Raw genomic sequence first — 12501 nt, 5'->3', positions numbered from 1 at the left:
ACTAGGGCAGAAAACATATAAAGAAGAGCATATACTTGAGGAAATAATCCCTAATGATAATTGCCCTAAAATTAAATTCCTCTATTTGTGGACAGTGTAATTTATTCAAGAGAACAATATACAAGAAAATATTTAGCAAGAAAATTAGATAGCTGCACTTGTATATTATTCCAGACTTGTATAAACTGCAGTCTTAAGCAGAGCCATGAAGGATGGAGCCATGAAGGATCATACACTTTTGTGGAAACAGATTCTTTATTATTAAGAAACGTTACTAACTGAGATGATTCAAAAAAGATATACTTTTATATTGTGTATGTTTTTTTGGAAACCACTTAGGTTTATTTGATGTAGACATTTTGTAAATAAAAAATAAATACTTGCAATTATTATACCATATGGTATATTTACAGGATAATTGCAGAAAAAAATCAGGCCCTAATTTGAAGGACCCTAGGATGAAGTAATAAGAATGGTCTCCTCCTTTTGGATGATTTTAGCGCAATCTGGAAAAACTCTGGTTTTTGACCCAGAATTCTTTGTATTCTGAAGTGTATTATGTGGAAACGAGGGCTGGAGAAAGATTTACTCTGAAACATAATCTCCATACCACTTTTTGCCTGATAAGTGTTGTGGAAGTAGTAGCAGCCATATAATTTCTCCTTGGAATTAAGAATATCACCTTTGCAGCCTTATTGATCAATAGGAGACTTGAATCCAGGCCTTTTGTGACCTGTGCCAAAGATCCAACCCAGTGTTGAACTGGTTGATTTCTGAATTTATCAATGAATATTTTATTAGCTGTGGAGAAAAAATATTATTAAATAGCTCCAACAATATTTGATTTATTTCAGTTGGAAAACAGCAGAAAAATGGTTTCTTGATGCTCTTGAGAAAATCAAAGCTATTGGAAATGAGGTACATTCACTTGATAACCCATATTTTTCATTCTGTGAAATCTTGTTTCCTTTTTAGCTCTTAATCAGGTTTTGCCCTATCTCATACTTGAATATTTTGCTTACTCATTAGCAGGGACAGTGTATTATATCCTGGGGCCAGGGCAGAAATTTTAGTAGGGGCCCCAAAACCCACCAGCAGACTTTATCTTATTCAGCTTTAGGTAGGCGTGGAGACCCAGGGCAATTGTCCTGTTTGTACCTCTCTCCCCCCTCCCTGCTAGTCCAAAGGACCTTCTAGTGCAGGGGTCTGCAACCTTTAAGACATAAAGAGCCACTTGGACCCGTTTTCGAAAAGAAAAAAAAACTTGGAGCCGCAAAACCATTATAAAACAAATCTAACACTGCATATATTGTTTTTTATCTTAATGCTATATACAGGATCACTAAATTGAAAATAAAATCATTTTTCCTACCTTTGCTGTTTGGTGATTTCATGAGTCTCTGGTTGCACTTTCTTCTTCTGACTGTGCATCCAATCTTTCTTCCTTTCTTTCAGCCTCCTGTATGTTTCCTCTCCTCCAGACCTCATTCTCTCCCCCAACTTTTTCTTTCTGTCTCCCTGTTCCCCCTTCTTTCTGTCTCTGTCTGCCCCCTTTCTTTCTTTCTCTCTCCGTACCCTCCCCCAAGCCACTCGGTTTGCTGCCACCGCCATCGGGGAATAGCCCCCAAGCCACCCCCGTCCCAAGCTTTCCCTGCAGAAGCGTCGCGCTGACCAGCATTCCGCTCCCTGACGTCAATTCTGACGTAGGAGAGGAAGTTCCGGGCCAACAAGGCATTTCTCCTCATTCCATCCAGCCTGAGCCCCATCTCTCCTTGATCCAGCATTTCCCTTCTGTGTTTGTCAGAATTACCATTCCACCTATTTTCCTGCATCACCCTTCTTTGTGTCCATCTCACTATATCCCTATCTCACCACTTTTTCAGAATCTTCATTTGTCTCTGTCCTTGTCTTTACCCCATGTTCACCATTTGCCCTTTCAATGTCTTTATCCCCCCCCCCACACTTTTTCAGCATTACTTCTATGTCTCTATTTCACCTCCTCTTCATGTCCCCTCTGTATCTCTATCCTTATTCAGTAGGTCCTGCTTACCCTTTCTCTTCTTTGTGTCACTATCTCCATTTTCAGCTTTCCCCCCCTTTTCCTTTGTTACTGCACCCTGTAGCTAGAATCTTTCCACCCGCCCTCCACTCCGGCCCAGCCCAGTATGAAATATTTCCTTTTGTTTCCCTCCCCTCTCTCTTTCTCTCTCTCTTCTCCTCCCTCACCCACGAGTCCTGCATCTGGCCTTCTCCCTTCTACCTGCACCTGGCAACACCCCCCTGCTCTGCGGCTCTCTTCAGCAACTCGTCAGCAGCGGTGATCAAGACAAGCTGCCGACATCGAGGCCTTCCCTCTACGAGTCTCGCCTTTGTGGAAAAAGAAGTTGAAACAAGCGGGACTCGCAGAGGGTAGGCCCCGACGTCAGAAGCTTGTGTCGATCGCTGCTGCAGAGTTGGCACCCCTGACTTAGAGCCATAGCGCACGAGAGAGACTCCCACGGGGATGAAAACAGCCTACCTAAATTCTGGCGATGCAGACATGCAGCTTACAAGTCCGGCGTCGCGGCGGGAAATAGCCATGCTGAGCAGTGAGCTCAGCACGTACACAGATGAAAGCCTTGCTTGCTGATTGGTCCGGCCCGCGTGACACACTACCAGAGCCGCGGCAAAGGTGAAAAAGAGCCGCATGCGGCTCTGGAGCCGCGGGTTGCCGACCCCCGTTCTAGTGATTAGTCTCCATTTGTGTATTAGTTAAAGTCGTCTTGGTGAAGGGTGGTTCATTTTGGACTCCTTTCTCAGATGTGTTTATGCATTGTGATCCCTGCCTACTGTATAGTCACAAAACACACTCCTTCATAGTTAAGCACAACATACTATACTCTTAAAGCTCCAGTATGTCATCAGTAGATATTTCTTAAATGTTTAAACAAATGCACAAAATGTTTCAGCCTAATTCTAGGATATGAATGCTTCAAATATTTTCATTATTATAAATGTCTTTTAGAAAATCTAATTTCTGCAATATCAGACTAGTCCAGATGTATGGATGGAGACAGAGGAAGAAAAGTCCTCAAGTGACTCATACCTTAAGGGTATTGTGCAGCAAAGAATGTCCATTATTTCTCTGTCTCAAGTGGATAGATAATGGGCTAACCACTGTGCCCCTGACTTGGTTTCTAACTAGTTTCAGTTGAGCTTTAACTAAAAGCTATTGGTCTCTATAACCCTGAAAGTCTGAGGTTATCTTTGCAAATGATTGTAATTTTAGGTTTTTGTATTCCTAAGCCAGTTTTTTGCTGAGTCTTGGTTGAGTTGAGGATGCCTATTTAGCTTGTTCTTCAAACCAGCCGTAGCTGTGTTTTCAGTTGTCGGGCATGCCTTTTTTTTAATATAAGGTCCTATTTTTAAAAAAGGCAGCTCTTCTATAGAGCTGAGGTGTATCTCAAAGATCTCTGCGTTCCCTACCTCCCCCAATATCCCTCCCCCAACCACCACCACTGGCATCCCCTTGGACGTCAGCCTGCATTTGGTGAGCCTGATCTGATTTATTTCAATCATTTAGCACTCTGGTATGTTTTGTGCCTTATTAAGGTCACACAGATATCTGGCTTGTTTATTTCTCTGTGACTCTCTGTAAGCAGCTAATATTTCTCTGTAATTCTTAGAGTGGAGGATTAACTACTTCTGTTTCTGTGTGGCATTAGTTTTCTCAGTGTGGCCTGACTATTAAAAAAATCTTTCTGCCCGAATTCTATTTCTATTTCTGTCAGCTAGTATTTGTTTTTTTCAAATGTTTCCTGGCTTTTGATTGCCAGGCATTTATTAGCTCTCCTTAAGTTAAAAAAAAAAAAAAAATTATCTCCTTTTTATTCTTTCTCAGGTATGGATCGTGAGGCTAGCTAATCTAATGTTTCTTCCAGTGCAATAGGTGAGACATTCTAGACCAGTGTTCTTCAACCTTTTTACACCTATGGACCGGCGGAAATAAAATAATTATTTTGTGGACTGGCAAACTACTAAGACTGAAATTTTTTTTAAATAAACCATCGCCGCCCCATCCCCGTGAGCTCGGTCCCACAAACCATCTGATCCCATCCACACAAGCCTCAAATAGTTATAATTTTATATTGAACATATTTTATTAAAGTATAAAAAGAAACAATATTCTATACAATTGTCATTTTATAAATACAAATAATACAGGGCAAAGATCAACAAAACCCCTGTCTCCCCTCCCCTTCACATATATCCCCTCTACTATCAAGAAAACTGAATAAGCCAAATTATTACAGAATGCTACACAAATATCATGTAACAGAATACCACAGTCACACATGACAGGAATGGTGTTAGGGGAGTGGAACTAGGGCAACTGCCCCCTGGTCAGAGAGAGCCCTAAGCCAGCTGGAAGCTAAAGAAGCACTGCCTGGGCTTTGCACTCCCCAATTATGTCTAGCAAGATACATATTTCAAATCTGATATATTTGAATCACAAGATAGAAATAAAATTATTTTTTTCTACCTTTTGTCGTCTCTGGTTTCTGCTTTCATTGCCTTTTCACTCTCTTCCAGCCAGTGTCTGCCCTAAGAACATAAGAATTGCCACTGCTGGGTCAGACCAGAGGTCCATCATGACCAGCAGTCCGTTCACACGGCAGCCCTCTGGTCTAAGACCAGCACCCTAACGGAGACTAGCCCTACCAGCGCACGTTCTTGTTCAGCAGGAACTTGTCTAACTTTGTCTTGAATCCTTGGAGGGTGTTTTCCCCTATAACAGCCTCTGGAAGAGCGTTCCAGCTTTCTACCACAGAACTTCCTTATGTTTGTATGGAATCTATCCCCTTTCAACTTTAGAGAGTGCCCTCTCGTTCTCCCTGCCTTGCAGAGGGTGAACAACCTGTCCTTAGCTACTAAGTCTACCTTGAATGTTTCTATCATGTCCCCTCTCAATATCCTCTGCTCAAGGGAGAGGAGGCCCAGTTTCTCTAATCTTTCGCTGTATGGCAACTCCTCTAGCCCCTTAACCATTTTAGTCGCTCTTCTCTGGATTCTTTCGAGTAGTACCGTGTCCTTCTTCATGTACGGTGACCAGTGCTGGACGCAGTACTCCAGGTGAGGGCGTACCATGGGCCCGGTACAGCGGCATGATAACCTTCTCTGTCTCTTCAGTCCAGCATCTGCCCCTTCCATTCACTGTCTGTCTTTCCCTGCCATCTCTCCTCCTGCCCCCCCCCCCCCAATTTGGTCTGGCATCCATCATCTTCCTTCTGTTCCCCTCATGGTCTGGCATCTCTGTCCTTCCCTCCTCCCTGTGGTTTTTAGTATCTCTCTCTTCTCATTTCCTCCACTCAGATCTGATATCATTCTCTGCTCTCTCTTCCCTTTTCTTCTCTGGTCTTCCTTCTCTATTTTCTGCCTCCATCTAAATTAAATTCTTTCTTACTATTTAGTCCCGTTTCCCTCTTTTCTCTGTGTCTACCCACAGCTTGTCACCCCTTTCCCTCACCCCTCCATTATCTTACTATTTTCTTCCCCCTTTATTTATCTCCTCCTTCCATCCAGTATTTGTTCTTCCCCCACTTCCATTCAGCATCTGTTCTCCCCTCTCAACTGACATCCATCTGCCTTCTGCTCTCTCTCCCTTCTTCTCACTTCCATCATCTGTCCCCCTTCTTTCTCTCATCTCCTCCATTCCATCATCTGCCCCTTCTCTCTCTCCCCCCCCCCCCCAACTTCCATCATCTGCCCCCCTTCCCCTCACCTTTGCGGGTCACTTTCTTTCCCCTGAGGGTGGCTCATGTCAGAGGGGAAGCTTTGGCCGAGCAGAACCGCTTGCAAGGAACAGTGGAACTTACTTGATTGATGTCGATGCTGGGGCCCGTTGCCGTTTGAAGGAAAAAAAAAAAGGGACCTGCAAAGGCGAGAGTAAGGGAAACCTCCAGGACAGCTGCTTTTTGCCCTCCTTCAGCGGCCCAAGAGTCCAGACCAACAGCGGCAGCTCTGTGTACTTTTAACTTCGGCACAGAGCTGCCCCTAAGCAGTAGTTTAGCACGGTTTCATGAGGCAGCCTCGGGGCCTTTGATAGCCGGCCCGCTTCGATGATGCGATGTGCCCCGAGGCTGTCTCATGAAACCGCGCTAAACTACTGCTTAGGGGCAGCTCTGTGCTGAAGTTAAAAGCACACAGAGCTGCTGCTGCTGGTCTGGAGGTGCGGAGACAAGGCAGGAGGCAAACGCGGTGGAAGGCAGGAGTCCCGGCGAAGGCAGGAGTCCCGGCACAGCGACTGCAACAGGAAGTTGCAAGTCAGCTGATGCCAGCCTTTCGTTGCGGCGGGGACTGAATCCTTTGCAGACCGGCAAGATTATTTTGCGGACCGGCACCGGTCCACGGACCGGCGGTTGAAGAACTGGGTTCTAGACCATAGGGTTATTTCCCACTACTCGCAAGATCTGAAGAAGAAATCCATTTCAGGTTTTTCACTCTGCCTCTAGTGTACTTCACAGGCTAAGGGTGACTCTATGCCCCAGAGTCCAGATACCTTCTCAGAATTTATGAGATTTTGCTGGTCTGTATTTTTCTCTAGGGGTTCAACTGCTGGGTGCTTTTCTGTTCCCCCTGCTAAGTATCTCAGTGGTCTCCACCGCTTGCGCCATCTGTTCTCCTTCCCAGACTGTTTCTAGGGGTCCCAGCAGCTGCTCTGGATCTTCCTGATTCTTTTTGAACAGTGCTACATTTCCCAGATTTGGAAATCTGGATAAGTGCTAGATCCGCAGATCCCTTTGGGGGATCCGACTGTCAGGCACTTGTTTAAGTTTGAGGCGCTACCAGATCTCATTGCTGCATTTTTACCAGAGTTGAGCGTGGATACCCAGCCCGCTCCTTTCATTTCTTCAACTTTTTCTCTCTGGCTCTGCAGCATTTGTTCACAATCTATGACTTTTCCTGAAATCTGGATATGAGTTCATGGTTCTAGAGCAGTTTGACTCTCAAGAGGGTCCAGCTTCCTCGAGGGTCCTCGAGCATAGGACTGTCCACAGTTTTGTGGCAACCCAAGGGAGCTTCCCTGATGTTTAGCTGACCTGGTGCAACTCTCTCCCTAGTGACGGGACAGTTGTGTTGAAAGTTTATGCAAAACAGCCAGGTGGATGTGGTTCTCCGGAAAGTTTTGAACCAGCTATTTTAGCCATTGGAGCTGTTGTGCCTATGTTCTTTGTGGCACGTGCCTGTCTAGCTCAGCTACGAACGCCTTTTCCTCAGCTTTTGTGGACTGGGATGGACTACTTGGCAGATGGCTTCTATGACCTTTTGAAGGTGCTGGCAAGGGTGTCAGCGGATTCTATTTCGGTCCCCTGAATGCTCTGGGTTTGGCAGTGGGCTGGTGATTCTACCTTTGAGGCAACTCTGGCATGGCTACCTTTTCAGGGGAAGTTGTTGTGTCATGAATTCGGTAATGGACCATCATCCGAAGACCTTGCCGGATAGTAGGGTATGGCCCAAGGGTGTGGGGCATCCTCCCTTGCGTGGCTCCTAAGGAAATTTTCATGACTACAGGTGAGATTCTTCATCCTCTTCACATAGATTTTCTCAGGGTTCCAGGCTACAGGTGCGCTCTGTCTACCACCGCCCTTCCTGCCTGTACGACCCAATGACACCAGGGAGCCAAGGGCCTCTCTGCAGATAGGAGTTTAGGTTTTCACGTGCCTGGCCTCACATTCTTACAGTCCAGTGGGTCGTGGAATTTATTCAGTTGGGCTACAAGCTGGCTTTGCCCAGCCTCTGTCAGACTAGTTCATGTTTTCTCCTGTCAGGAGCCCGGATACAGTGAGCTGTCTCCAGGCTGCTGTTCAGCACTTGATGAATATTCAAGCAGTATTTTTTTATTTTATTTATTTATTCAATTTTCTATAACGTTCTCCCAAGGGAGCTCAGGACAGTTTACATTAATTTATTCAGGTACTCAAGCATTTTTCCCTGTCTGTCCCAGCGGGATCACAATCTACCTAATGTACCTGGGGCAAAGGGGGGATTAAGTGACTTGCCCAGGGTCATAAGGAGCAGCGTGGGTTTGAACCCACAACCCCAGGGTGCTGGGCTGTAGCTTTAACTACTGTGCCACATACTCCCCTAGTACAGTACAGCCATTGCAAAGCTAACCTTTGGGTTCAGACAGATACTCTGTTTATTTTATCGTTCCTAAGAGAGGATCAACAGTTTGCAGACTGATTCTGATTTTGCAGCACTTAAATCTGGCTCTCAAGCTTCATCGGTTCTGGATGGAGACCCTGTGGGTGGGTCCTTTCAGCAGTGGCTCCGGGGGAATTTATGACCTCCCTGGATCTTACGGAGATGAATTTGTACATTTCCATTTTTCCAGATTACCGCAGGTTTCTGTGGTTTGATGTGCTGGATCAGCTTTGTCAGTTTTTGGCCCTGTCCTTTGGGCTGCAGACCGCACCCTGGACCATCACCACAGTGATGGTGATAGTAGCAGCTCCTCTGAGGAGGATGGAGTTGCAGGCTCACCCTTATCTGGCCACCTGGTTGCTCAGAGTGCCCTTGGAAAAAGGGCGCATTATGGTAGCGACAGTGCTCTGCGTACTGGAAGACCTGGGCTGAATTGTCAACTTAAAAAAAAAAAGAGCCATCTGACACCCATACAGATGGAATAGTCGATACGGCAGCGGGCCATGTTTACCTGCTCGAGGCTCAAAAATAGAAGCTCTGGTCACAGATTTCAGAGATATTGAAGATGGCAGCCTCTTCGTCGTGGGACATCCTACAGATTGTGGGTTCCAGGATTCCCAAGCTGAATGTGGTTCCCTGGATGAACGCACGCATGTGTCCTCTTCAGAATGGCTTCCTCTCTCATTGGGCCTACTACTGAAATGTCATAGAGCTGAGTCTGCCATGGAGACTGGAGGCCAGAGTATGTATGACCTGGTGGCTTTGTCCTCAATCACTCTGCCAGAGTGTTCCATTAAGCCTTGCCTCCTGGATTGTAGTAACCACGGCTGACAGCCTTTGTAGCTGGGAAGGGCTCCCTATGATCATCATCCTTTTCAGGACTGTTGGACTGCGTCACCACAGAAGTGGTCGATCATTGATGACAGTAGTCTCTGTTAATCGTCAGACATGAACCAAGAACTCTTTCTTGGCCCAGGATACTCAACTTCTTTTGCTTTGGGCGGAGTCTCCTGGTGCTGACAGCGGTGCATGTGGACGCAGTGGCCAACGTTCTGGCAGACTTCTTCAGCCATCAGTCTAGAGTTCCGGGCGAGTGGACCCTAGCTCAGTAGGCGTTTCAGGCGCTCATGAGGTGCTGGGGGCAGCCCCACCTCGATCTCATGGCTGCAGCGCAAAGCAAGATGGTTCCACGCTTCTTCAGTCGCAGATCCAGTTCGGAAGCGAGAGACTTAATGCTCTTGATCAACTTTGACCTCCAGAGGATCTTCTATCTGTTTTTTTGCCTTGGCCGATGTTTGGCTGGTTCCTTCGGAGGATTGCAACTCACCCCGGCTGCGTCATTGTGGTGGCGCCTGATTTGCATGGAAGGCCATGGTGCGCAGATTGTTGCAGCTGTGGGTGGCATACAGTCTGTGCTTGATTGTCTTTCCAGACCTTCTCACCCAGGCCCGTTTCCATAAAGGATCTGTGTTGTTTTGCTCTTATGGCTTAGTTCTTGAGCACGCAGCTTTAAAAAAACCAAAAAACAACAAAACTTCAAGGCTATTTGGAGCTTGTCATAGCTAAAGCTTCTTAGGTCTACCAAGTCATCCTTGGTGTCGACTTACGCTAAGGCATAGAAAACCTTAAGAGCGCTGGAGTGACCAAGAACAGGTGGACCCTTATTCGACTCAGGTGTCGCGGGTCCTTGCTTTCTCCAAGCGGGCCTTGGTAAAGGCCTCATGGTTGTGTCTCTGCGGATCTCGGTGGCCGGTCTCTTCGGTTCTAGATCTCAGGATTAGCAGTTCTCTTTGGAGTTTCATCCGGATATTGCTCATTTTATTCTGTGGGTTTCTCTTGCTTCTAAGGCTACAATTTCTAGATGGATCCGTAGAGCCATTTAGTCCACTTACATTCTTGTGGGGCGACTGTCCCCTATTTATATTAAGGCACTTACTGCCAGGAGTGTAGCTTCTTCATTGATGGAAGCTAGATCAGTTTCTCCTGAGGAGATTTTCAGGGCAGCGATGTGGTCTTTTCACACATTTACCAATTTCTACAGAGTGGATGTTGCTGCCAGATAAGGACTCTGCCATTTGGGTCCTCGGTCTTAGGGGCCAGCGCAGCAAGCCCACCCTAGCTTTCTTGGGGGACTACTTTTGTACATCCCTATGGTCTAGAACAGTGGTCTCAAACTTGCATCCTACAGCTGCTATTTTGTGACCCACGGTCTAGTACCCGAATTTGCAACTGTCGTTGCATATGCCGGGACTCCTGCCTTCGCGTAGCTGCTGGATACGCAAAGGCAGGAGTCCCGGCATATGTGACAGCAGCAGGCAATTGCAAATCAGCTGACGGTGGCGCAATCTCGAACACTGGGCAGGAAGAAAAGCTCCGACATCAGCGTCAGCTGACTTGCAACTTCCTGCAGCCGCATCGTATGCTGGGACTCCTGCCTTCATGTATCCGGCAGATACGCGAAGGCAGGAGTCCGGGCATACGTGACAGCTGCAGGAAGTTGCAAATCAGCTGACGCCGATGCCAGAGCTTCTCTTCCTGCCCAGTGTGTACCAGGTACTGCTGGACAAGGGGAGGAGGGGAAGAAGGAAGGGAGAAAGGGTACTGCTGGACAAGGGGAGGAGGGGAAAAATATAGTTTAGCCTGTTGTTACAGGTTCCTCTACTTCACAGACATGTGTGTCTCTGTGCTTGGGTACTGACTGCTAGAGGGCGCTAAACTAGCCTGTGAAGTACCGTATTTTCACGTAGATAACGCGCACCCGTGTAAAACGCGCACACGGGTATAGCACGCGAAAAACACAAATTTATGTACAGAAATTTTTATATACCGCACACACCCGTATACTGCGCATGCTACCCGACTCTCCTTTCGCCCACCCCGACTCTCCTCTGGCCACCCCGATTCTCCTTTTGCCCGCCCCGACTCTCCTCTCCCCCTTGAAGTCCTGTCCCCACCCTGAAAGCCTGATGCCCCCCCCGACATCCGATTCACCCCCCCCCCTGCAGGACCGCTCGCACCTCCACCCCGAAGGACCGCTCGCATGCACCCTCACCCCGAAGGACCGCTCGCACGCACTCCCACCTGCACCCGCACCCCTACCCTGAAGGACCGCTCGCACCCCCACAGCCTCCCGACCCCCCATCATGTAGAAGCTCCTACCGGTGTCCTGCTGCTTCCTCTTGGCGGTCTCGACTCCCCGACACGATCGGGGCAAGAGGGAGCTCAAGCCCTCTTGCCCCAGCCAACCGCGACATCCCCGACACGATCGGGGCAAGAGGGAGCTCAAGCCCTCTTGCTCCCCCGACTCCCTGACACGATTGGGGCAAAAGGGAGCCCAAGCCCTCTTGCCCCGCCGACTCCCCAACTCCCCGACAATATGGGGCCAGGAGGGAGCCCAAGTCCTCCTGGCCCTGGCGACCCCCCCCTAGTTGTTCGGGCCAGGAGGGAGCCCAAACCCTCCTGGCCACGGCGACCCCCTACCCCCACCCCGCACTACATTACGGGCAGGAGGGATCCCAGGCCCTCCTGCCCTCGACGCAAACCCCCCTCCCCCCAACGACCGCCCCCCCAAGAACCTCCGACCGCCCCCCCAGCCGACCCGCGAGCCCCCTGGCCGACCCCCACGACACCCCCACCCCCCTTTCCCGTACCTTTGTGTAGTTGGCCGGACAGACGGGAGCCAAACCCGCCTGTCCGGCAGACAGCCAACGACGGAATGAGGCCGGATTGGCACATCCGTCCCAAAGCTCCGCCTACTGGTGGGGCCTAAGGCGCCTGGGCCAATCAGAATAGGCCCGGGAGCCTTAGGTCCCTCCTGGGGGCGGGGCCTTGGGCACATGGTCAGGTTGGGCCCATGTGCCTCAGGCCCCGCCCCCAGGTGGGACCTAAGGCTCCCGGGCCTATTCTGATTGGCCCAGGCGCCTTAGGCCCCACCAGTAGGCGGAGCTTTGGGACGGATGGGCCAATCCGGCCTCATTCTGTCGTTGGCTGCCTGCCGGACAGGCGAGTTTGACTCCTGTCTGTCCGGCCAACTACACAAAGGTAAGGGGAAGGGGGGTGGGGGTGTCGTGGGGGTCGGCCAGGGGGGTCGCGGGTCGGCTGGGGGGGCGGGCGGAGGTGCTTGGGGGGGGGGGGCGGTCGGTGGGGGGGGGGGGGTTTGCGTCGAGGGCAAATAGCTTCCAGAGCCCTCGAAATCCGACGCAGGCGGGGATCGTGAGAGGAGCCACCTCCGCGTCTTTCAACTAAAAAATACAATACGGCAAGGCAAGCAGGGAGCAGGGCAGACCGAAAAATAGGATGAAAAACAGAACCCTAAGC

At 48.9% G+C, this 12501-nt stretch overlaps 1 protein-coding gene across 4 annotated transcripts in view; it reads left to right on the top strand.

The window, feature by feature from the left end:
• CDC16 (cell division cycle 16) overlaps window positions 1-12501 on the top strand; it is a 226676-nt gene that overhangs the window by 194929 nt on the left and 19246 nt on the right. For all 4 annotated transcript variants that reach the window (XR_004539864.1, XM_033948569.1, XM_033948568.1 and 1 more), the window contains one exon: window positions 855-918. Coding sequence is in view for 3 of the 4 variants with exons in the window: in XM_033948569.1 (XP_033804460.1) it covers window positions 855-918 (64 nt within the window). In the remaining variant the exon portion in view is untranslated. The remainder of the gene's footprint in view (window positions 1-854; window positions 919-12501) is intronic.

The sequence above is a fragment of the Geotrypetes seraphini genome, chromosome 6 (assembly GCF_902459505.1).
Source record: "Geotrypetes seraphini chromosome 6, aGeoSer1.1, whole genome shotgun sequence".
Classification (NCBI taxonomy): domain Eukaryota; kingdom Metazoa; phylum Chordata; class Amphibia; order Gymnophiona; family Dermophiidae; genus Geotrypetes; species Geotrypetes seraphini.
Note: the sequence above shows the minus strand (reverse complement) of the source record. Positions and strands in the feature narration are given on the sequence as shown.